The sequence below is a fragment of the Carassius carassius genome, chromosome 24, assembly GCF_963082965.1.
Source record: "Carassius carassius chromosome 24, fCarCar2.1, whole genome shotgun sequence".
Classification (NCBI taxonomy): Eukaryota; Metazoa; Chordata; class Actinopteri; order Cypriniformes; family Cyprinidae; genus Carassius; species Carassius carassius.
The window spans coordinates 29,331,217-29,354,315 of NC_081778.1; the positions used below are offsets into that span (position 1 = coordinate 29,331,217).

Here is a 23,099-nt window from a genome sequence, read left to right on the forward strand (position 1 = left end):
GAATCGGGTCTGATAGCCCTGTTTTCTGAATGATTTATCTGTGAGTAACCCGTCCTGACCCTCAAAACAAACTCCTGAGCAGGAGACATGCTTAAAAATACATGCTGGTTCAAATTCAGCACACAGTCAATTATTAACCAGGCAGGTCTTAAGTTCTGGAGGAAATCTCTGTGTCTGATTTTGAGCTCAAAAGGCATTTTCTTGTACATACACACCCATGCACTTTCATTATTCAGCTGCAATACTCTACAAATCGAATGTAAGCAGCTAGACAGTGATTGGCAGACTTCGGTTTCACCATACAAAAGAACAGAAAACAGCTTTGAGAGCGCATAAGACTGACAGACCCAAAATTAAACCTATTTCCACAGTTGATATGTCATGATTTCAGCAGGGCAAAAGTGTTAACATGCTGTATAAATTGCAGCAAAGCTCTGCAGGCTACATGGTATTTAAAGATCACAAGTCGAAAGGCGAATTTTCGTGCCCCACGAGTGCAGAGGTTGGCTCACCTGAATGTAAATCGGAGTAATTATCCCTCTTTAAAAATGAAGCCGAAGGCCAAATTGGGTACAGCGGCTGACACGCTCTGTGATGAATAATTCACAGGGTGGGATGAGAAAGCCTGAGCCCACCGGCTCTAAACGTGTGACCACATGGACTCTGTCCACAACTATGCTTAATCAAATGCAGCAGATTGCATTGCACAGCATCTGTACAGCAACGTTTAATGCACATCAACTCCGATGGACGTCAGCCGCCGGTGTGGTTAAACGGGTCTAAAGCAGTTTTAAATGGCAGATCAGTCAGTCTGTGTCCGCGGGGATCTGGCTTTCTTGGCAGTGCTTTGATACATAAAGTCTCTGCAGCCTGCTGTGATAAAACAAGATCACCCTGCCGCATTTTCCACTAGATACCTGAAGGAGAACTGTCAAGGTATCTGCCCTTCAAAAGCGTTATCCACATCCAAAATACGTGATTTTGATCATTAATACTTACCTAGTTCCAAATACAGTGAGTTTTTGGACAGTACTCTTAACTTGCATGCATTGCATTATTGAGAATGTTTTTTTTTTGTAATGAAATTAAATATAAATAAAATTAAATAATACATCTAAGTACAACAAACACACAAACAAATCAATAAATAATACTCAACTCAACATTATTTCTAAATCACTTTTAAAACCATAGAGCAGACCACAGTGCTGTACAAAAGAGGATAAAAGATAAATGAACATAAAAAAATAAATAAAAACTTGTTCCAGTACTGAGAATCTTTTTGTGTTTGTAATAAAATAAAGCAAACTGAAAAAAATAAAAAAATAAATAAGTGTCAAAATAAAACAAAATATATTTTTTAGCAGTCAGTACTGAGAATGTTTTGTGTTCATTCAATTTGTTATATTGTTATAAAATAATATAAAAAGAAAAATAAATTAAATTAAAATAATCATTTTATAATAATAATGTAAACAATAGCTAGTACTGAGAAATGTAATAAAATAAAATAAAATAAAATAAAATAAAATAAAATAAAATAAAATAAAATAAAATAAAATAAAATAAAATAAAATAAAATAAAATAAAATAAAAATCTTTCAGCAACACCAATACTGAGTATATTTTGTTTGGAAATTGACTGCATCATACATATCTGTCACTCTGCTGTCTTGATATCAGCATTGGTAATTAAAAAATGCAATTCAGCTGTCAATCTGTCATTATGGGGGGCAAAGTTGGCATTGGATGTCATACATAATAAAATATCAAAGCAAATAAGATTTATTTTAAAGTAAAATATAAACACACTTTAATGCATTTTGTATTTTGACCAGGAATATTCTTTGCATTTAAAGTGTTATAGGCCAATGATGGATAATGCAAATGATGCAAATATGCACAACACAAACACTTACTAGCATTATATATTCCACATTCAATGGCAGGTCTCGCAGGCCAAAGATGGCACCGCGACAATAGAATCTGTGATGTTTTTACAGTGCAGGCAGCCCATTCTCTCATCTGGCTGCTGGGTTTTTTCTTTCTTTCACAGAAAAAATTATTTAAACAGCTCTAGGCTAGAGCAAGTTATGCATAATAATCAGAACTGGAGAGCCCAGTCAGGCCCTGTGTCAGAAAAAGAGTTCCTTGATGAATAATACAATGCTTTGGAGAAGCAACAAACAGTACACAACAAAAAGGAAATCTGAATTTCACACCGCAGCTCGGTGCAGATGGGCAAACGTACAATACATCGCTGCACTGGTATTTACAGTGTGCTAACCACATTAACCTGATTAAATATAGCCATTACGTATTCTGATGAGCAGATTCCATGCTTTAATATTCAGCACTTTCCATGAATACAGTACACTTTTTGGGTTAGAAAATGTATTGTTACGTATTAGAGGTGCAAATACAACATTCTTTGGTTGCTGTTACATACTGTATGTGAGATAAACTATAAAATTAACCAAGCACAAGTATTCTGAGAAAACTTTTTACTTAAAGTGTATAAAAAAAGAAAAAAAGATAGAAAATAATTTGGATATTATGTCAGTCAAAACATTAGAATCTTTTGAATACATATTTTTTTTCTCTAATGCTGACCAACGTTACACTAATTTGATCAAAGATACAAAAAACTAATATTGTGAAATATTATAATTTTATTTCAATTATTATTTGAATATATTTTAAAATGTAATTATATAAAATAATTGCATATAATTATACATTTGTATAAAATGTAAATAAATTAATAAAAAAAATTGATAAAATATTGGCTCTGTAATTTAAGGAATAAGTTTATGAATACGTACAAACCAACATTTTGTCACTAAATATAATATATAAATAAAAATAAAATACATAATATATGCATTATATATTATACAAAAATAATTGTTTAAATAAAAAATAAAATAAAAATAAAGACACAAATAAGGGTTTTAAATTTGTCCCAAAAATTATAAAAATAAAAAAAAATATTTACAATTACTGTACAATTACAGTACCAACATTCTGCACCTCGTTTCACATATAATTTATTGAAAATTGGAAATTGCCACGCAGTGTTGAGCTGAATCTACGGGATGAGGCTTTAATTTCTGAGCTGCCATTTGTCTATGATCTGTGCGCACATTAACACATCTCTAAACTTGTAGTGCTGGCAAAGACCAGAAAGAATGAATTACGATTAATGCCTTATCAGCACTAAAAAGTGACAATCTTGAATTTCTACCATCTAGGGTCTGTGCACAAGGCATGTTTCAACACCGTCTTAAAGGTTGATGTTGACCACCAAACGCAGATACAGCATTGTGTGGGAACAAAACCCACCGGGTTAGATTGAACCCAGCTGGAAAAACATTACTTCATCATTATTTCATTTGAAAAATCCTGCCTTCTAAAGTACATTTGGAACGTTTGTGGCTGTTAATGAGGAAGAAATGAATGTGTTGTTTTGCATGTTTGCTAGAATTCAACTAAAACTTTATGAAACTGGGATTAAGCAAGAGACTTCTGCATGCCATTTATTGTTTCTCTCCATTCTGAATGTAATGAAAGCATCAGTGCTATCTGAATGGCGAGAAATATCATGAAGTCGTCAGAAAATTAAATGCTAATTACACTCTCCCCCAGCTGACTCTGTTCTTTTTAGGAGGAGATTGCTTTTCTTTATGGATCATAGAGGATTGTTGGTTATGGATGATGAAAGCAAGCATGTTTGCTTTTATGAACGACAGGATTGTGCAAAAAGCTCTCACAAATAAAAGCTGATAAGCATGCTGGTATCAGAGTTATTCAGCGCGTACCTTTGAGCTGGTGAAAATGCTTTAAAAAAAAAAAATTAATCTCATTTCATACCTCATTTGCATCTGACTTGCAACAAGATTCAAAATATTTTAGATTCTTGACCCTTGCCAATTCCCACTGCAAATGAGTTATACAAAAATAGTTTGACATATCTCTATCAACTGTATGTACACACCCACACACACATTAATGTTAATGGTTAAAATAAGCACCAGAGCTGACAAAACTGACATTATCTGAGAGCTGAGACTTTGTTTCCTATCAGAAGTAACAAAGCGCAAAGCTCTCTGTGATTATTGGATAGGATGCAAGCTACAAATAATGTGAAGTGTAGGAAAACCTTGGACCTGGCAACCCTGAACTAATAGAAACTGTCAATGGCATTATTTTTTTGTGAATTACATTGTCAATGCATTACTATCGTGTTAACTTTGACAGTCATATTGAGACATTTGAAGTACTTTTTTTTACATGCCCCTTTTGGGCATTGCACGTGTTTGTGAAAATCCACCAGAAATATTAATAGAAATAAGTACTGCTTCATTTGACACACTACAATTTGGAATGCCTTACTTGTCTTACTTTTTTAGGATGAATAGTAGATGAAATGGGACAGTGCATTTTCACTTTATCAGCAATTGCATCTATTTCATATGCACCATAATATCTGGACAGCTTTCTGTTCTCATTCATAATAACAAGAAAAGTTTTTGCATCAGTATGCATAATATGTCCCTATTACCTGACAGATATCACTGAGAAATCACACCCTTCTCTCTGTGACAGACCTAGACTCCGTAAACAGCTTTAAAATCGTCAAGAGAGTGACTCATGCTTTTTAGCATGCCAAAAACACTAGCCAATCAGAATTGCTCTCTGCATGTTCGGGTTTGCTGACATCAGTTTGGATAAAATGACTTTGGAGGCCAGAGATTTGGAAAGAGGCAGTATGACTGAAGTTAACAAAACTGCTGAAATCATCTAAAGCACCTTTGAATGAATATAATCAAAACTGAAAACTAAAACCAAGCATTTTTTATTTTTATTCTGTGCACTATACCAGTTTCTCACTGGACAACGGAGAATGTAAGTGTGAAACTATTTTTGAATAAAGTACTCAAACAAAGTTTGAACATCTAGAGTATCTATTTCACTCATCAAGTTGGTGCAAATTACAGCTTACATAGGAGTTAAGTATTATATGTACATGTTGTTGAACTAATTATTAATTTAACCAGTGTTTAAATAATTAACAGTTTCAAATTGCATACTGTTAACAAAATCACTGTTAAAACATTTGCAGTTTGCCTACTGCCTACACAGCATAATTACATCAACATAGTGAATAACTGTACAAAACGAATTAAGGTTTTGTAATACATATGTTGAGGTGTCCCGTCTGTCCACTTATCTGATGTTCACTAATGAAATAGAAACGTCTTTTTAATTAACAGACCAAATTCAGGATTTTAACAAATGAGATTTGAGCGATATGACAGAGGGGAAGATTATCGGTGAAAAATGGTTTAAATGTCAACCTCTTCCTCACATTAACATTCATATGACTTCAGAAGACTTCAAATTAAACTGTGTTTTTAGTGTGTTGTTCTCTTTGAAGCTTAACAGAATAAATCAAATACCGACTTTACTGTATGGATAAGAGGAGCCCAGACAAGAGGAAGAAAGGTTTAAAACAGAACATAACTGTTATTTTATGGGGGTCTACTGCTTTCAGGTAAAAGCGTCAGGAGACTCACGTAGGCACAGAGGAACTTCACCGCTCCAGGAGCCGTTACCAACACATGTGAGGATGGCGGGGAAGGACAGTTCGTATCCCATCAGGCAACGGTAGCTCACGCTGGTGCCCCACTCAAACACAGAGCCCTCCACCTCACCGTTAGACACGCCGGGCGGAGGAGCGCAGGTCACCGCTGGAAGAGACAAACACATGGACAGAGATCAGAATTCATTAAGAATGCATGAAAGCACAGCAACAGAGTCATTCATTTGCTGCTGGTGTTTTTTCACAGGGCGATTCAATAAAGGATTTATGCAAATTAGGTAATGCCACAAATGTGGTCGCAAAATTGAGGTTGTTTGGTCAATCTGATCTTTTTTTAAAGGCCTGTTATGCTTACCAAGGCTGCATTTATATTGTGAAATATGATTACAATTTCTATGTGAATAAATTTTAACATGTAATTTATTTCTGTGACGAAAAGCTAAATTTTTTAGCATCATCACTCCAGTCTTCAGTGTCATGTGATCCTTCAGAAATCATTTTGATATTCTGATTCGCTGCTCAAGAAACATTTTTTATTATTATCAATGTTGAAAACAGTTGTGCTGCTTAATATTGTTGTGAAAAACATAATACTTTATTTCAGGATTCTTTGAACATTTAGAACATTTTAAACATCGATGCCCTTGTTTAACTTTAGTGGGGCATGCCGTCAACATTTAAAAATCTATTATAGGCTTTTTGAGCAAAATTTAAACAGTAAGACAATTATGAAACACAACTCATGAAACAGCAACAATGTAAAAAGAAACTTACAGATATATCCAACCTAATCTTGGACCAACCTAAGAGTCTTGTACTGAGAGAATTCAACCTTTCTAAAATCAACCTTCATTCTACAGTTAACCCTATAGCCAGAATGTGTGCCAATGTGGTTTCATTTGTGGTTTTCTTGTCTAGAAATCTCATTATAGTTTCATTAAACCGCCAACTTTAATACCTCCATGTAATAAATTAACATGAAGTTTGGATTTTAAAACATTTGAATGTCTATCAAACACTTGAGAGTTCAAATAAATGTTAATTTTGAATCGTCCCACAGTGTTAGTACTTAGTTACTAGCTGCCCAACATCACACACACAAATGATCTGACTACAATTACTGCTGTCAGGATCACTAGAAAACAAAACAAACGTTCATTCTACAGTGCCAACCAAAACACTGCAAACTAAATCAAATTCACCATTCACTTTTTATGTCCCGCCATATCATAGAAGGAAAAAGCCACCCGAATTTCCTTGTGTTGTTTCAGTGTCAGGCGACATTGAATCCTGATCTGTATTTTGAAGCCCTCTGACCAAGCTTTAATATTTTGTAGACTGTCTTGAAAGCCTATCACTTAAGTAAAGAAGGTTTTTTTTCTAGCTTTTCTACTGTGAAGGACTATGTTCCACTTCAACATCATTTAGTAAAGCACAAACACTATATTCAATACAACATTTATGATCACTCCAGCGGCTTCAAGTGTTATTTGCAAAGGGTGACTAAAACACAGGGTTTTTACAGCACTTTTGCTTGTTTTCAAGGTGTTAAGAGGTGTGGAAGAGGCTGGTTAAAAACAACATTAGCTGGGAACTGTAGCACAGGCATCAGGGCATCATCTTTATTTGAACTTTTTCAGGCCAGACTTTGCTGCCGTTTTGTGAATTGATCGAGTGTTAAATCCATGCAAGTCGTGGCCTAATGGTTAGAGAGTTGGACTTGCAATCGAAGGGTTGTGAGTTCAAGTCTCGGGCCGGCAGGAATTGTGGGTGGGGGGAGTGCATGTACAGTGCTCTCTCCACCCTCAATACCACGACTTAGGTGCCCTTGAGCAAGGCATCGAACCCCCAACTGCTCCCCGGGCGCCGCAGCATAAATGGCTGCCCACTGCTCCGGGTGTGTGCTCACAGTGTGTGTGTGTGTGTGTTCACTGCTCTGTGTGTGTGCACTTCGGATGGGTTAAATGCAGAGCACGAATTCTGAGTATGGGTCACTATACTTGGCTGAATTACACGTCACTAAATGTTTATTTTTTTTACAAATAACATGCTAGGACTTCCTGCATTAGCGAAATCAACAGAATTTAGCAAACATCTGCAGGGCCATTCAAAAGATGTTTTAAATTGCAAATCTCGATTAGCAAAAAAGGACGCGGAGTGAGCATATGAAAAACTCTGATATTCTGACAGTGTTGCAGAGCAGTCGGTGGGGAGCAGCTGGGGTTTGGACGGTGTATGAATAAATGATGAGATGTTTTGGAAAGTGAGTACCACCAAAAAACCTCTAAAAAGGATGTATAGGAGTCACAATCCTATTGTTTATGTGTAAACCTACAGTTTTTACTTAACTTGTAATGTCATTAACCTTTCTTACATGGAACACAAAATTACATTTGAAAAAGATCCACAAAAAACATTTTCTATAGGTTTAGGAAAATTTGTTATTTTGTTAAATTTGTTGTTTCTGCTTTTGCTTTTCTAATCGGTAGTCGTATTCTATCTTCCTTCCTAATTGTACAAGATAGGGAATCAAACCGATTGTATCAAAAAGTAGTTGGGAGACGAAAAGTGTTTGAAAAGTTCCTTCAATCATTAGTTATTGTACACACACACACACACACACACACACACACACACAGCAACTTTTTAATGCTATTTTTGTACCATTCAAACATACTGTTACTATATATATATATATATTTATACATATATGTATATATAAACATACAGAGCAACTTTTCATGAACTTTTCATGCTATGTTAGGCTACTTTACACGACAACAATGCAGTCAAAAATGTGTTTTCACATATCCGCGAAAGTGACCAAAACACTGTATTACATATGCCAGGCCAGTAGTTGGCGTTGTCACTTTGTTAGTTAACAGTACCTGTAGGGAAGTGACGATTATATTATAATCCACACTTTGCTGAAGAAGCATCAGCAAACTCTTGAGCAACAACAACAAGTCATGTACTCCGCCATTGTTGTGTATGTTTGTTCGCGCTTGCCTTTAAAATCAACACATTCTACACATTTGTTTAACACAGACGCTCATGACGTCACCATTTTCACAGATTCCCATATTGGGTGTTTACACAGAAAAAATAATGGTGGCGCTACGAAACCCGTTTTCAAAAATATGGGTTTTCAGTCCCCAAAACGCTGTTGTTGTGTAAACGAACAGTCAAAATGCATTAAAAAGATTTCCAATTTTTGGCTGAAAATGTGTTTTGTGTTTAAATCCCACTAAAACTGCATTTGTAAAAGTTCCAGGAACTATGGGAAAGTTGCTAAATGTGGTGACGAATCTCCCAAATTGGAAACATTGCTACTTCTACAGCCATTTTTGGAGCTCAAAAAAAAACCTTCAAACTGAATTTCCTTCAAAAATCCTCCTTTTGGGCTCCACAGAAGAAAATAAAGTCATACGCATTTGGAGCAACATGAGGTCAAGTATATTATGACATTTTTGACATTCATTTTTGGGTAAAGCGCTTCTCTAAGCTTTGTGCTTCACGCAATTCTCTTCAGTAGGAAAACATGCTTTTCACAGCTGCCTCGCTGATCTGGAGGTGCTGGAATCATCCTGTGAGCTGCTCCTAACTTTTGGAGATTAAGTATGAAGGCAGGACAGAATATCCCTCTGCAGGAAAGCTCACTGGCTATGGTATGAGGCGCTTGGAGTGATGACTCCAGACTCCAGCAGCAAGGTTGGAGAGTTTGGCGAGCTCTCAGACCCAATCAAAATCAAAAGTGGAGGGATAAAGCAAGCGCAGCCGCTTTCTTCGGTGGTGACCTGGTTGATTGAAAGCCTTCACATATAGGATGGAGGATGTATAATGTATAATAAATGAGGATAGCGGCTGTTCAAGGTGTGTGGAGTCCGCTTTAAGGAGACACAAGCATGATGATGAATCTCACGGCTCAGGGGTCGGGTTTAATGAAACATGGAAGCTAACAAGGTTAAAAACTGAAATGCTAAATGTTCACGTCTCTCAGAAGGGTGTTGAATATTAAATTCACTGCTATTAAATAGATTTATGCAACCTTACTTAATTATTAAAGCAACACATGCAATAAGCCTTGTTAGTTGATGCTTCAGTTAACAGTCCGTATCTAGTGAAATACTTCAAGTACATACTACACACAATGTACCTTATGCATACAGATTATTTCACATACCTTATACAAAACAGCTTCAATGATGGAATGACATGTTTAGTGCATAAAACAACCTCCTATCCTAGTTTTAAAAAATAGTTCACCCAAAAATGAAAATTGTTATTATTATACCTAAGCATTCAGAGTAACCATGGCTATGCATGTGTCTGTGTGTGTGTGTAAAAGAAAAACACTATAGTCTATTTGATTTATGCACAATATGTCAAGTCATCTGAACTCATACAATGCATCTGTCTATTGAAAAACTCTGAGATAAAGTTTTGTAATTACCTTTAATTTTTATTCATGGCAGACCGAAAAAAAAAAATGGAATTGCGTGACAAACTCATTCAGAGTACAAGGTCAGAATTGCAAGATGTAAAATCAGAATTTGGAGAAAAAAGTCAAAATTGTAATATATAAAAACTTGCAGTTGTCAGAAGCCAAGCTTTTTAATAGCTGTCTATGTACAAATGCAAAGAGAAAACACCCTAAAAATCTTGTAAAAATAAAAAGATTGTACTGAAAAATGAATGTAATTTGCAGTGTCAATAATTAGCATTCTTGCTGGACACCGAATATACACATTGTTTATCTGATTGACCGGAAATGTCAACATGTTCTGGCTTGACCAGTGGCTTGAGTTTAGGGCAGGACTGCCAGCTTATCTCCAGCTCTAAAAGACTTAAACCACAGCGGTCTCCTGCAGCTGTGTGCTCTACAGGACATGTTTTGCATGATGTTTGAGTAAGATTTGCAGTCGCTCTGCATGTGTTGCACGTAGAAATGCCCATCGCTCAAGCAGGTCCCTAAGGCTGTCCGCGTCTCAGTGTGGATGACAGAACCACGCATCACTGCTGCTCATCTGCACGACTGACCCTGAGGTGAACAGCAGTGTTGCCAAGTATAAATCCCAATCTTCTTCTGACTAACATTAACCTTTTCCCCCCAGCAGCTGCTTACCGTTGTGTTGTTAACTGATCTGAGAGAACATCAACTGAAGTTTCTCTGTAAACACATCAGAAAAGTACTTGTATTTTACTAACATGTAGACAGACTAGAAAAGAAAAAAAACTCTGGTAACACAAAGGGAAACAGACTGAAATATCCCATATGAAACACTAAGGCATTATCATTAATGACTAAAATCAACACTAAATTAATAACAAGTGACACACTTGAGAAACAGACTCACCGGTCTCCTCTCGCCTGGGTCTTTAATGAGACACCTGAGCTTGTTTGTGTTTTACAAGCTTTGACAGTTCATGGAGAAAGAAACCTTCCAGTGCTGCTTTGCAAATCGGCTTCTGTCTGGTGTCTTCCTGCACATGCACATATATTCAACTAAAACTGTCATCCACACAAACAAACAAATGTTTCCTTTCCTCAAACAAGAACTGAACGCAAGACATTAACCTAAAAAACCCTGATGCCAAAAATATTTCTCAGTATCAGGCCTGAGGGAAAGGGTCCCACCCATGAAAAAATTGTCCTGGGCCTTGTGAATCTGAGCAAAGGTCCTGCAGAGCATATTTATATTCCCTATAGAATTGTATATGACTTTTCCAGGCCTGGAAATCACATTTTTAAAATCCTGTGATACTCCCTAGTGTGTGAAGGACTGACATGCTAATCTTAAATAGGTCACTGGACACTGACAGTCTTCAGATGCACTGTGTGCAGATGCTGAAAAGAAGAGCAATGAAGGAGAAACAGAGTGCGAGATGAGCCCTCGGGCACAAATACCTCATGGCAGACTTCCCCATCGACTGACTGGAGGCGTGCCTGAGGGTCTTTTCCGGCCACACATCACTCACAGGCTATCATCCATTAACGCTGGGCCCAAGAAATGACTTTCTAATGATTTGGCATTACGGGCTATTAGGACGCTACATTGATGTTTCTCTGCAGGATCTCACCGAACAATTTGCTCTCTGTGTTTGTTTGTAATGGCCGTCATTTTCATGTACAATACGCAATGCAGATTTCGGTCCCTCTTTATATTAAGGGTCCCTAATACCTGTGTACTTACATAGTAACTACATATGAACATAGTATGTAACCACAGTGTAAGTACACATTGGTACATAGTATCTACAGCTGTAATATTTGTGTAAATACACACATGTAACAATCCACTGAATGGTATGAGTAAGTACAAATTTATAACAGGACATTGGTAACAACACTTTTTGGTAATGAAAGTACAAATGAGTTATAGGACCAACAGCAGAGAAAGTGTTACACTCTACATTAGATTTACCATGTAATTACCTTGATGTTACACAGCAGCGGCCGGTAAGTTAGGCTTTACAAAAAAATTGGGGTTGGTGTCCGGAATGTTATATTTTATATTAAGTGGACAGTTCCTGAGAAGTTACCATGTAAGTACACTGGTATTACAATGGTGCAACTCCAACCCGTGATCCAACACGTCCTACTTTATATATCCCGAAACCTACCCATCTCCACCCCCTGGATCCCATTTCCACCCCTAAACCTACCCATCTCTAACCCCGGATCCTATTTCCATCCATAAGTAAGAAGTAAAAAAAAATGTGTTGTTAGCAATGTCCTGTTACACATTTGTACTTACACAAACCATCCTGATGGTTGTTACATGTGTGTAGTTACAGAAATATTACAGCTGTAGATACTATGTATCAATGTGCAATTACACTGTGGTTACATACTACACACACATTTAATTACTATGCAAGTACACATGTATTAGGGACACAATATAAAGTGGGACCCAGATTTCTTTAGCTAACAAGACAGTATTGAGTGTGGAAAAACAGGTCTAAATGATACGGATTGTAGATAATTATGCTCATATCTATCAAGGACTAATATTATAATGAGGATGGTAAGGTCTTAAAAAACATCAACCATTTCAAGCAACAACTGTCAATAGTGTTTTAGCACTAATGAGAACGCCGGAGGAAGAAAAGTTTCCTCTTAGGGAGGATTGTGGTGTGCCAAAGAAAATCTGATATTTGCTCAAAAAAAGAAAAAAAAAAGAATAAAGGTTGAAAGGAGAGCACTGAATGCCACAGACCGAAATAACGCTTATCGCAAAGCCAAGATTGAATCAATGCTGAATACTGTGGAACGGTTCCAGTGATGGAAAGACCTGTGAAATATACAAAGGTATTAAATGGAACACCTGGCATTATTTAATTATTTAATTTAGGGGAGAACAGCTGGTAATGATTTTTTCCACATTGCATGTGTCACAATAGCTAAACCTAAAAAACCAAAATGTTTAATACAAGGGATTTCTAATGTGAGAAGGGTTTCGGGTCTGTGAAAAATGTAAAATATTTTTTCAGGGCTATGCACCATTTTATTCCATCGACAGTCCTAATATTTAACAGCAAGAATTACAAATCTCCATATGATTTACAATGATAAAAATGTGTTCCTGTAGCTCAAGTGGTAGAGCATTGTGTTAGCAAGCAAGCAAACACAAGGTTGGTGGTTTGATTGCCGGGGAACACATGATAGGTAAAAATTGATAGTCTGAATGCACTGTAAGTCGCTTTGGATAAAAGCGTCTGCTAAATGCATACATTTAATTTAATCTAAATTTAATAAATAATAAAAAATATTATGTATGAATTAATGAATATTACAGTAGTTGTCGCTGTTGTAATAATAAAAATTGTATTTGATAATTTTTTTTTATTGATTTTTATGTATATAATAACAATGGCCAGTTATGTTATATTTATGTATTTAAATATTTTTTTTATATAAAATTATAAATTAGGCGGTCCATGATATTGTTTAATCGGACATACATTTTTTTCAAAAAAAGCATTTTTTTCAAATAAATAAACAGTTTATATATATATATATATATATATATATATATATATATATATATATATATATATATATATAAAAACCTACAAAACCTCAAAAGGTTTGAAAACTTATTAAACCAAAATGTAAAAAATTATGAAAAACAAAGAAATTCTGATCATTTATAGTACAGTTATCTCTGACCGTTCCTGCAATTGGGTGCTCAAAGAGAGCATTGTCAAATATTCATAAATCTCCTCCCTCTCTCTCCTGACGTGTGTGAAAAAGTTGCAGTTAACTCTTAGTCTTTGATGCCTTGCCTCAGAAACAATGGCCCGTTTACAATCCAAGAAGCCTTGGCAACTACAGAGCAACATCTGTTTGTGGCACTCGATGCCTCGGCATACCACCAAAAAAGTCTCAGTATCATAATTTCAGCGCAGAAAAAAGGCCTTCAAACTCTGTACCTTGGCAGGTGGGTAAGGTGCCGCTCCAGGTGCCATTGTGGGTGCATGTGCGGATAACGAAGCTCCCGTTCTCCATCACATAACCGGGCTGGCAGGAATACGTCACATTCTGGCCGATGGTGAAGTCCTCGCCGAACCTCAGGCCGTTGGCAGGTCCGCCTGGATCCCCACAGCTGATCACTATTAGAGCAGAAGTAAGACAGCGTTTGGAAGGAAGCGCATTATGGAAATGTATGTCTTGAATCAGCGACACCATTATCTGTGTGGGTGTATATGAAGAGTCTAAACACACAACATCATTAAATTGTTTATGGATTCAAGACAGTCCCCTCGGAACTAAAACTAAACAAACAATTTTTCTGGATGCTTCTGCTACAGTTCTGCCTTTCACACTGAGAGCATAATGGTCAAGCCTCAGGTTAGATGCTACAGCTGAAGAACCACATTTTGTCATCGTACAGAACAACATCTTTAGTTTAACAACACTTAAGAATATTGAAGCATTATGATATGTGCTGCATTACCCCATTGTATTTACAATAATCCTATAATTGCAATAATATTCAGTAGTAAATAATCAATAATTATTATATGCATCAGAGGTGTTTTTTCAAAGCAAGAATGTCTTACTATTAATAATGTTTTTTTCTAAGTATTAAACCTCAAAATGTAACTCATCTTCATGATTTGGGGTCAATAATTAGAAATTTATATTAATTTTTTTTTTTTACTTTTTATTCCTCAAATAATCCTGAAATAAAGCAGCACAACTGTTTTCACTATTAACAATAAGACAATAACAATAAGAAATAACAATAAGAAATAAGACATAAAATGTATTTGTTTTAATGTGTCAAGAAATAATTATGAAATGTGTCGAGCATCAAAAATATCTAATCATATTAGACTAATGCTGAAAATTCAGCTTTGCATCAAATGAATAAATTGCATTTTTACATAAATTTTTGCAAGAATAAGAAACTTCTTTAAAATATATAAAAAGTCGTATCTACCCCAATCTTTTGAACAATAGTGTATCAGGTTTTATACGATTAATCTGCTATTTTGTTTTATTCTTTATTCAAAAGCCTACTGCTTTCAAAAATGTATATCAATTATAATTTATATGATTTAATTAATTAGCTTGATCAACTTTATCCTTTACTAAATCCTTTACAAACTTTTCAGTAAACTGAAATGTCTCTATTCTATTCTATTCTATTCTATTCTATTCTATTCTATTCTATTCTTTAAACCCTGATATAATGTAATATTTAATGCACTTCACATTGTTGGTAACAAACAAACAATACAATTTTTTCAAATGGTACAAGATTATTCTATTCAATTCAACGTGAACATCAAGTTAGGTTAAAAGTAATCTAAATGTAGTCATATTACATTACTTAAAATATGCAATGTAATAGATTATATTGCTAACTATAATTTCCGTCATGTAATTTGAAATCAGTAATGGACTACAATTTGCTAGTAATCTTCCCAGCACTGGTAACCAACAACTTAGAAACCACCTAGAACACCCTAGCAACCATATACAAGTACAGATGAATTGCACCAGATTAAGTGCCTGTTGCGCTGAATTTGCATGAACTGGAATGGTATTGAAGCCAATGGTTACATGGCATTTTAAAAAGATAAATTATTGTGAGTTTTAAAATGCATTTAAACACTGTGCATTTGGGGCGGGACTTCCAGTTCGACCAATCAATGACAGATGCGGGGAGCGTTTAATTATATTCATCATTTGTGCCAATCTGAAGTGACTTCACCTTTAACATCCACAGTTTATCTTGTCACATCAACAAAGAGCATCTAATGTCATGTGAACTTCACCGCAGTCCCGCAGCACTCCCCTGCTCATTATTCTCCCACTACCACAACATCAATCTCGCATTATATGTCAGCGTGAGATTGATTCTGCCTGTCATCTCATCCTACTATTACTAAGACAGCGGCAGGAATAAATCTCATTCCATTAATGAGATTGCTCATTAGGTGAGCAGGGTCCACATCTGAACAACAACAACTGCATGATAAGATGGTTAGGCTAATTACAAATGGGATTTTTGTTATTAAGGGAACTCGTCCCTGTTCGAATGCCAACATTTATTGAGAAACGCAGTTTGGGGGAAAAACAAAACAGATGAAGGAAGACTTGAACACTGCCAACATGTTTGAGTTTTTCCAGGATGTAAGACAACAGTTTGGGTACGTACGGGTGCAGTTGGGCTCGCTGCCAGACCAGGTACCGTTCGCCAGGCACTGACGGGAGGGAGAACCTGAGAGCTGGTATCCATCCACACACGAGTAGACGATGGAGTGAGAGAAGGTGGTGCCATGAACACGCAAAATGTGCCCATTAGCTGGAGTCCCAGGATTCCCACATTGAACAGCTATTGGATGAAAAAGAAGCACATCTAGCTAGGTCATTCCTTTCATCTAGGACTTTATGAGCACGACAATGTTTGTGATTACAGGAAGTTCACCATAAAAAAAAGATTACTGGAGTTTATTTTATAAGAAAATAATCATTTAATTCAATGTGCTACTTGCCATTTGTATCATTATTATTATTATTATTATTATTATTATTATTTAAGAAAGTTATTAGCAATTTCTAAATTATTATTAATTTTCCCAGTGTATTTGCATAAAATGGCAATACAATATGCCAAGAAAAATTGCTTTGGTCAAGTGTTGTTGTTATCGTTAACTAAAACTATAAAAAAATATGTCTGTTTTTTTAAATAAAATGAAAAAAAAAAAAAAATAAATAAATATTAGATACAATAAGAAAAGATAATGTCAAAGTACTAAAATTACAAAACTCAAGTAATAAAAAACTTTATTAAAACAAACTAAAATTAAAACTGAAAAATAAAAAATAAAAACTAATTCAAAATGTTAATAAATAGTACAATAATATAATAATAAAAGCTAAAATATAAGTATAATATGAAATATGTATAATATAATATTTGCTAAAAATGGGCAAAACAAACTTTCAGAAATCTGCTTCAGTTTAGTGTTGTTGTTGTTAGCTATAACTAAAACTAATAAAAATAATTTCTGTTAAGTGAAATGTGGTTAAAATAAAATATAAATATTACATGAAAAACAAATGAAAATTATAAAATACTAACATGACTTAAAATGAAATAAAAACAAGGCTTAAAAGAAATAAAAAAAGACAAGAGCTGAAAAAAATACTGAAACTTTTAACTAAAATAATAATAAATATAGCTGAAAGCAGCAATTACGGGGCCAAGCACTACAGAAGCAAGCTTCAGACAAACGGCAGGAATGAGTAATTAAGAGTGTTTTAAGATTATTTTAGGCAAAATGGATACAGCCTCAAATGCATTTTGGCATCCTTCCAGCAAATTCGTCGATGCGCTAAATGAGAACCGATTTGTATATCGACACGAAATGCATATCATTTATTTGGCTCAGTCTGAAGATGATATGATTCGATTTTGGTAAAAATCGGACAAACGGTCTAGGAGGAGTTTGAAAAAGTAGGTTTTGACTGAAAATCAAGATGGCGGACAGGAAGTTCAGCCAAATAAGGAAAACTTGGTATCTATGTTCTCGGCTTGAACCAAGGAATCTATTAAGATCAGCGAAATTTCAATAGCCAGATGTATTCAAAAGTTATTAGCCTTTTTGTAAATTGAGTTATAACTTTTGACCACTAGGTTTCGAAATATTTTGAGTACCTTCAGGGGATGGTGTTGTTGGCACATTCTGAGTTTCGCAGTATTACACCAATGCATTTGTTTAGTATAGCATTTTATTTCACAAAACTGTATTGAAGTCAATGGGAATTTCATGTTTTGTTCTATTATAGTGCCATTAAAAGGCTCAGTCCCACCATTTTTTTTATGTGTCCTCAGAGTGAGCCCATACATATGTGTGTCAATTTTGGTGAAAATATCTCAATTCACTTCAGAGTTATAGACATTTATATGACAAAACACATAAAAAATGACTGACACATGACTTTGATTGAATTTTACTACCCCTTACTATCAATTCGCATTTTGGCATTGGCATATAGCTATTGACCTATGTTTTCGAACTTCTGACGGTGGTTTCGTCTCGATCGGACAAGCGGTTTCGAAGATATAGCCAAATGGTTTTTAAGCGCTAAATCACAACGCTACACAAACGGTAAGGCAAAACCTAGCATGTTTGGTATCGTAGGACTCGGTAAAGTTTCAGGAGTCTAATTAGATGAGTCTCGTGAAAATAAGTCAACCACTCACAAAGTTATAAGCATTTCAAAAAACAAATTCACCACTAGGTGGCGCTGTTTCAAAACTTATCATGCTCCTTCAGGACATTGTGCTGATGACCCATAGCATGTTTCGTAACAATCCGTTGATGTGTTCTTAAAATACAGCATTTTAGCACAAAATTCAAAATGGTAAAATTGGATATCAGTCGACTCGGCATGTTGCCCTGAATCTAACAAGACCAATTTTATGATTTTTGGACAAACTGTTCAGACGTTATAAGCAAAAATAGCAATTTTTCATTCTCCGGACCAGTAGGTGGCGCTGCGCCGAAACGCAGCATGTAGCCTCAAGTCATGCTTGTTATGACATCTACCAAGTTTGGTCTGGATACGATAAATCGTTGCAGAGATACAACCTTACGACTGTTTTTATAAGCGCTACGTAAAATTTGTTCGAAAACGGTATGACAAATCAATTTGAATTACATAACTTTTGGCCAGCACTGCCTGAAGATGATCTGGTTCAATTTTCGTGTAAATCGGACAAACCGTCTAGGACAAGTTTGAAAAAATAGGTTTTTAAAAAAATTCAAAATGGCGGCGATATTTCTATGACGGAAAATGACTTCATATGGTGTAATCGAATCGCCATGAGCTCAGGAATCAGAGGAAAAATAATTTTGTTGATTGGCCTTACATATTATTAACAAAATATAAGTGAAACTTTGGACAGTTGGTGGCGCTAGAGGGAATGACTTAGACACACCAAAATTGGGGTACTTGATGTTGGCACTGTCCTCTATCAGAATGTCAAACCATTACAACTTTCCTGCAATTGGTTCTATGGGCTGCCATAGACTCCTAATCGGAAGAAGGAAGAATAATAATAAGAACGGGAACAAATACAATAGGTGCCTACGCACCCTCGGTGCTTGGCCCCTAATAATAATAAAGATCACACTTTAGTTTGAGGACCAATTCTCACTATTAACTAACTATTAAGGTTTTTGCCTCAAACTCCAAATTTCTTGTTTATTAAATGTTCATAAGTTAGTTGTTAAGTTTAGGAATGGGGTAGGTTTAAAGGATCTTATATGGTCATGCAGAATAAGGCATTGATGTGTGCTTTAGAAGTATAGTACTAAGAAACAGCCAATGTTCTAGTTATATGCATGCTATTAAGCAACTAGTGAATATAATGAAAATTGGTTCTTAAACTAGTGTTCCTGTTCTTATTTAAAGCCTGTAGCTCAATTGGTAGAGCATTGCGCTATTAGGCGCAAGGTTGGGGGTGCGATTCCCCGGGAACACATGATAGGTAAAAATTGATAGCCTGAACGCTTTGGATAAAAGCATCTGCTAAATGCATACATTTAAAAACTTTAAATTTAAACTAAAGTGGGTTGCACTTTATTTTACAGTATGTGTACTTACATGTACTTATAGTGTACTTACAGTGTATTTATCTAAGAAAGTTCTGGTAATACAAGGTAACTACATGGGGTAGGGTTAGGTTCAGGGTTAGTACCTAGTTACTACATAGTATTTGTAATTACTATAATAAGTACATAGTATGTACATGAGAAACAGGACTTTAAAATAAAGTGCTACCCTAAAGTGTTACCAAAAAATAACCAAACATAAATAAAAATCTTAAACTAATCCAAAATATGAACAAATACTATAATAGTGCTTTATTAAGCACAACTTGATTGTTCTGTATTAATTTGGATTGATTTCGAAGAGCCTGGAATGTGTTAGTCTCAGCCTCAGAAGTCACGTTCACGGACCGATGCCTAAACGTCTGATGCATATCGGACACAAAAGTGGAAACACTTCAGGAGTGTCTAAGTCGTCATCGGATTGGTTGAATTTTACAGCCGTGTGTGTCACGTTCTTTAACTTTCCACCTGGAAACAAAGATACCCACTCACGAAGAAGAAAGCCACCGTGTTTACAACTGTGACGACGAACGCTTATCAGGATCAACTAAACACTGGATTTTCAAAAGTATGTGAAATATTTAGTTCACAGCATAGATTCTTTCAAATACATCCGAGGGTTTTACACATCAGTCTGTTAATGTTGCAAAATTTCCACATCTCGAAACGTGATGATAAATAAAACGAACTGTGATTAGTTGTTTAGACATGTCAGTCAAACGGCCTCATAGGCGGGCCTTGGCCGATGAAAGCTGCCATGAATTCCAGACCTTCAGTCTGAAGTCTGGTTACGCGAGACTAGGGATGTGTTTACTGGGATATTTTTAAGATGCTAATAGATTTATTTTAGTTTTCTCCCCTCACGCATGCGTTGAGTGGGGTTAAACTGCAGGAGATGTTGGTGTTTGTTCAGCCTGGAAAATCACAGGGGGGCATGATGGGATTTAATGCAAGACAAGCTGTTAGACCAGAGCCACGTAGCAAAAACATTCAAGCTTGAGAAATTTCCGCCTCCTGGGACCTGTGCGCTAACAATCTGTAAATCTGTTTTATAGCCCAGCATGGCGCTGAACCGCAATAACCTGTCAACCTCGAGATGACACGGACAATGCGTCAGACTAAAAGAGCTGAAAAAGAGCAGGAAAAACACTGCCATTTCCTCAAAAGCCTCTGGTGCAAGGTCATCATTTGCGTGAATTACAGAATGCATGAATGCCGTGACACTGGCACAAATGTTTGACGAGAGAAAATACTTCTCATTTGATGCATATCAGTGTCTCGGTGTGTACTTGCGCCGCTCCTCGTTGTGGTGCACATTCATTATTCATGGCGTCTAAAGTAGTTACTTACGTTTGCAGGTGGGCTGACGGCCCGACCAAGTGCTGTTGGGAAAGCAGATCCGTTCTGCCGAGCCGTAGAGCGTGTGACCCATGGTGCAGGTGAAGCGCACTTTGGCGTGCTGCTGAAAGCTGCCCTCCTCTCGGGTGGCATGGGCCGGTGTGCCCGGATCCCCGCAGGCGCCCCTTTTATCACCTGTGGGAGACGAGCACACATATATTCTTAGATACTATCCTATTCTGCATACCATATCCACATTTTTCCAGCTAAGCGAGCACATGTATTTTTCTACTTGGATAGATGCAAACTGCTCAAAAAAAGAAAAAGTTTGACAGTAAAAGTTGACAGTAAGTTGCTGGATGTATGTGCAACCCATGGGAGACTGAAACTGCAGACTTGGTCAATATGTAAGACATAACGTGCAGTTAGTCAGCCATTATTACCACATAAACTCAAAGCCGAGGGTTCCTGTATCATCCTGGAGGGGTTCATTTCATCATAATTGTCAGCTGAGTCTACACTATCTTGCTTATTAGAAGGCAACACTTACTAAATAAATAAATAGATGGATATAAAATATTGAGTTGAAATAATTATTTTCATATGTCAAACAGTTTTTCTCGTTTCATAAACCTCACAAATGTTCTGTATTTTGAAAGTTATGTTTTAATTATGCATTTGCCGATGGGTTCACGAAATAAACCATTTTAAATTTATTCTCTGAAAACAACTCTTAATAGACTACAAAATTTTGCTAGTAAGTACATTTATCTTATTTTGGGGATGTTTTGATATTTTAAGTGGAAACCCCATTTAAAAAAAAAAAGAAATTAATACTATTATTCAGCAAGGACACATCAAACAGATCAAAAGTGATAAAGACTTTTATGTTGATAAAAGCTTCAAATAAATGTGGTTATATTTATCAAAGAATCCTGAGAAATATTATGATTTCCACAAAACTATTATAAGCAGCACAACTTTTTTCAAAATTGATAATAAATTAAATTTATGGACCAATATGGTAAATATGGACCAAAAGATCAGTTGAGAGCTTCATTTGGCCACAGAGGAGTTTTCCAGCGAGCCGAACTGCCACCGCTCGGATAAAGAGCAGTTACAGATCTCAAAGGAACACTTTTTCTGTTCTCTGAGCTGTCACTCACCATGCTGTTTCAGAACATTTGAAAAGAGGAACTTTTTGTGCCTGAAAATACTATTTGAATGAGCTTACACAATATTTTTTGCTCACATGCCTTGTACGATAAGATAGAGATATGAACTATGACAGCCGACAGAAAAAATCTAAACCAATAACAACAGCTTTTATTACTGGAAAAATCTACTACTTCTTGCATTTCACCTCTGCTCTAGCTCGTTTCCTAGACTAGCTTTCTAATAAACCTGTACACTATAAATATTACTGGCTCTGTGACGAATTGCTTATGTTACTCTATTGTGAGTCACTTTGGATAAAAGCATCCGCTGAAAGCAGAAATAATTAATAGCTCTGCAAAAAATAAATGAGTTTGAACTTCTTGCTGCACTTACCTGCTTTCATGTCTAAACTTGCATGACTTAATTTCTTCCATGGAACAGAAACGATGATGCTTTGAAGAATGTTCATACTGCTCATTTCTTCATAAATGTGAATGGATGTTGTCCAAGTCTTCTGAAGACATTTGTGTGACAAACAGACTAAAATTTAGCTCTGAAATCTTATTTCTGTACATTCAATTCTATAAGTACATTTGACATGTTTTAGGAAACGACATTGATCTAAAGTGACAGTGAAGACTTTTTTTTTTTTTTTAGAGTAATAATGCTGAAAATTCAGCTTTAATCACAGAAATAAATTGCATTTTAAAATATATTCAAATAGAAAACAGTTATTCTAAACTGTAATAACATTTCACAATATTACTGGTTTTACTGTATTTAACTTTTGAATGGTAGTATATAGTAGTATATATCTTCTTTCTGTTCATTCAAATTAATTGTATGACTTGGCTTG

The 23,099-nt window shown here is 35.7% G+C and overlaps 1 protein-coding gene across 1 annotated transcript in view; it reads right to left on the minus strand.

Moving 5' to 3' along the window:
• LOC132103410 (CUB and sushi domain-containing protein 3-like) overlaps nt 1-23,099 on the minus strand; it is a 173,260-nt gene that overhangs the window by 17,373 nt on the left and 132,788 nt on the right. Inside the window, exons 52-55 of the mRNA XM_059508491.1 lie at nt 21,098-21,280; nt 16,282-16,458; nt 14,045-14,224; nt 5,580-5,753 (exon numbers count right to left, since the gene is read on the minus strand). Of these exons, the coding sequence (XP_059364474.1) occupies nt 5,580-5,753; nt 14,045-14,224; nt 16,282-16,458; nt 21,098-21,280 (714 nt within the window). The remainder of the gene's footprint in view (nt 1-5,579; nt 5,754-14,044; nt 14,225-16,281; nt 16,459-21,097; nt 21,281-23,099) is intronic.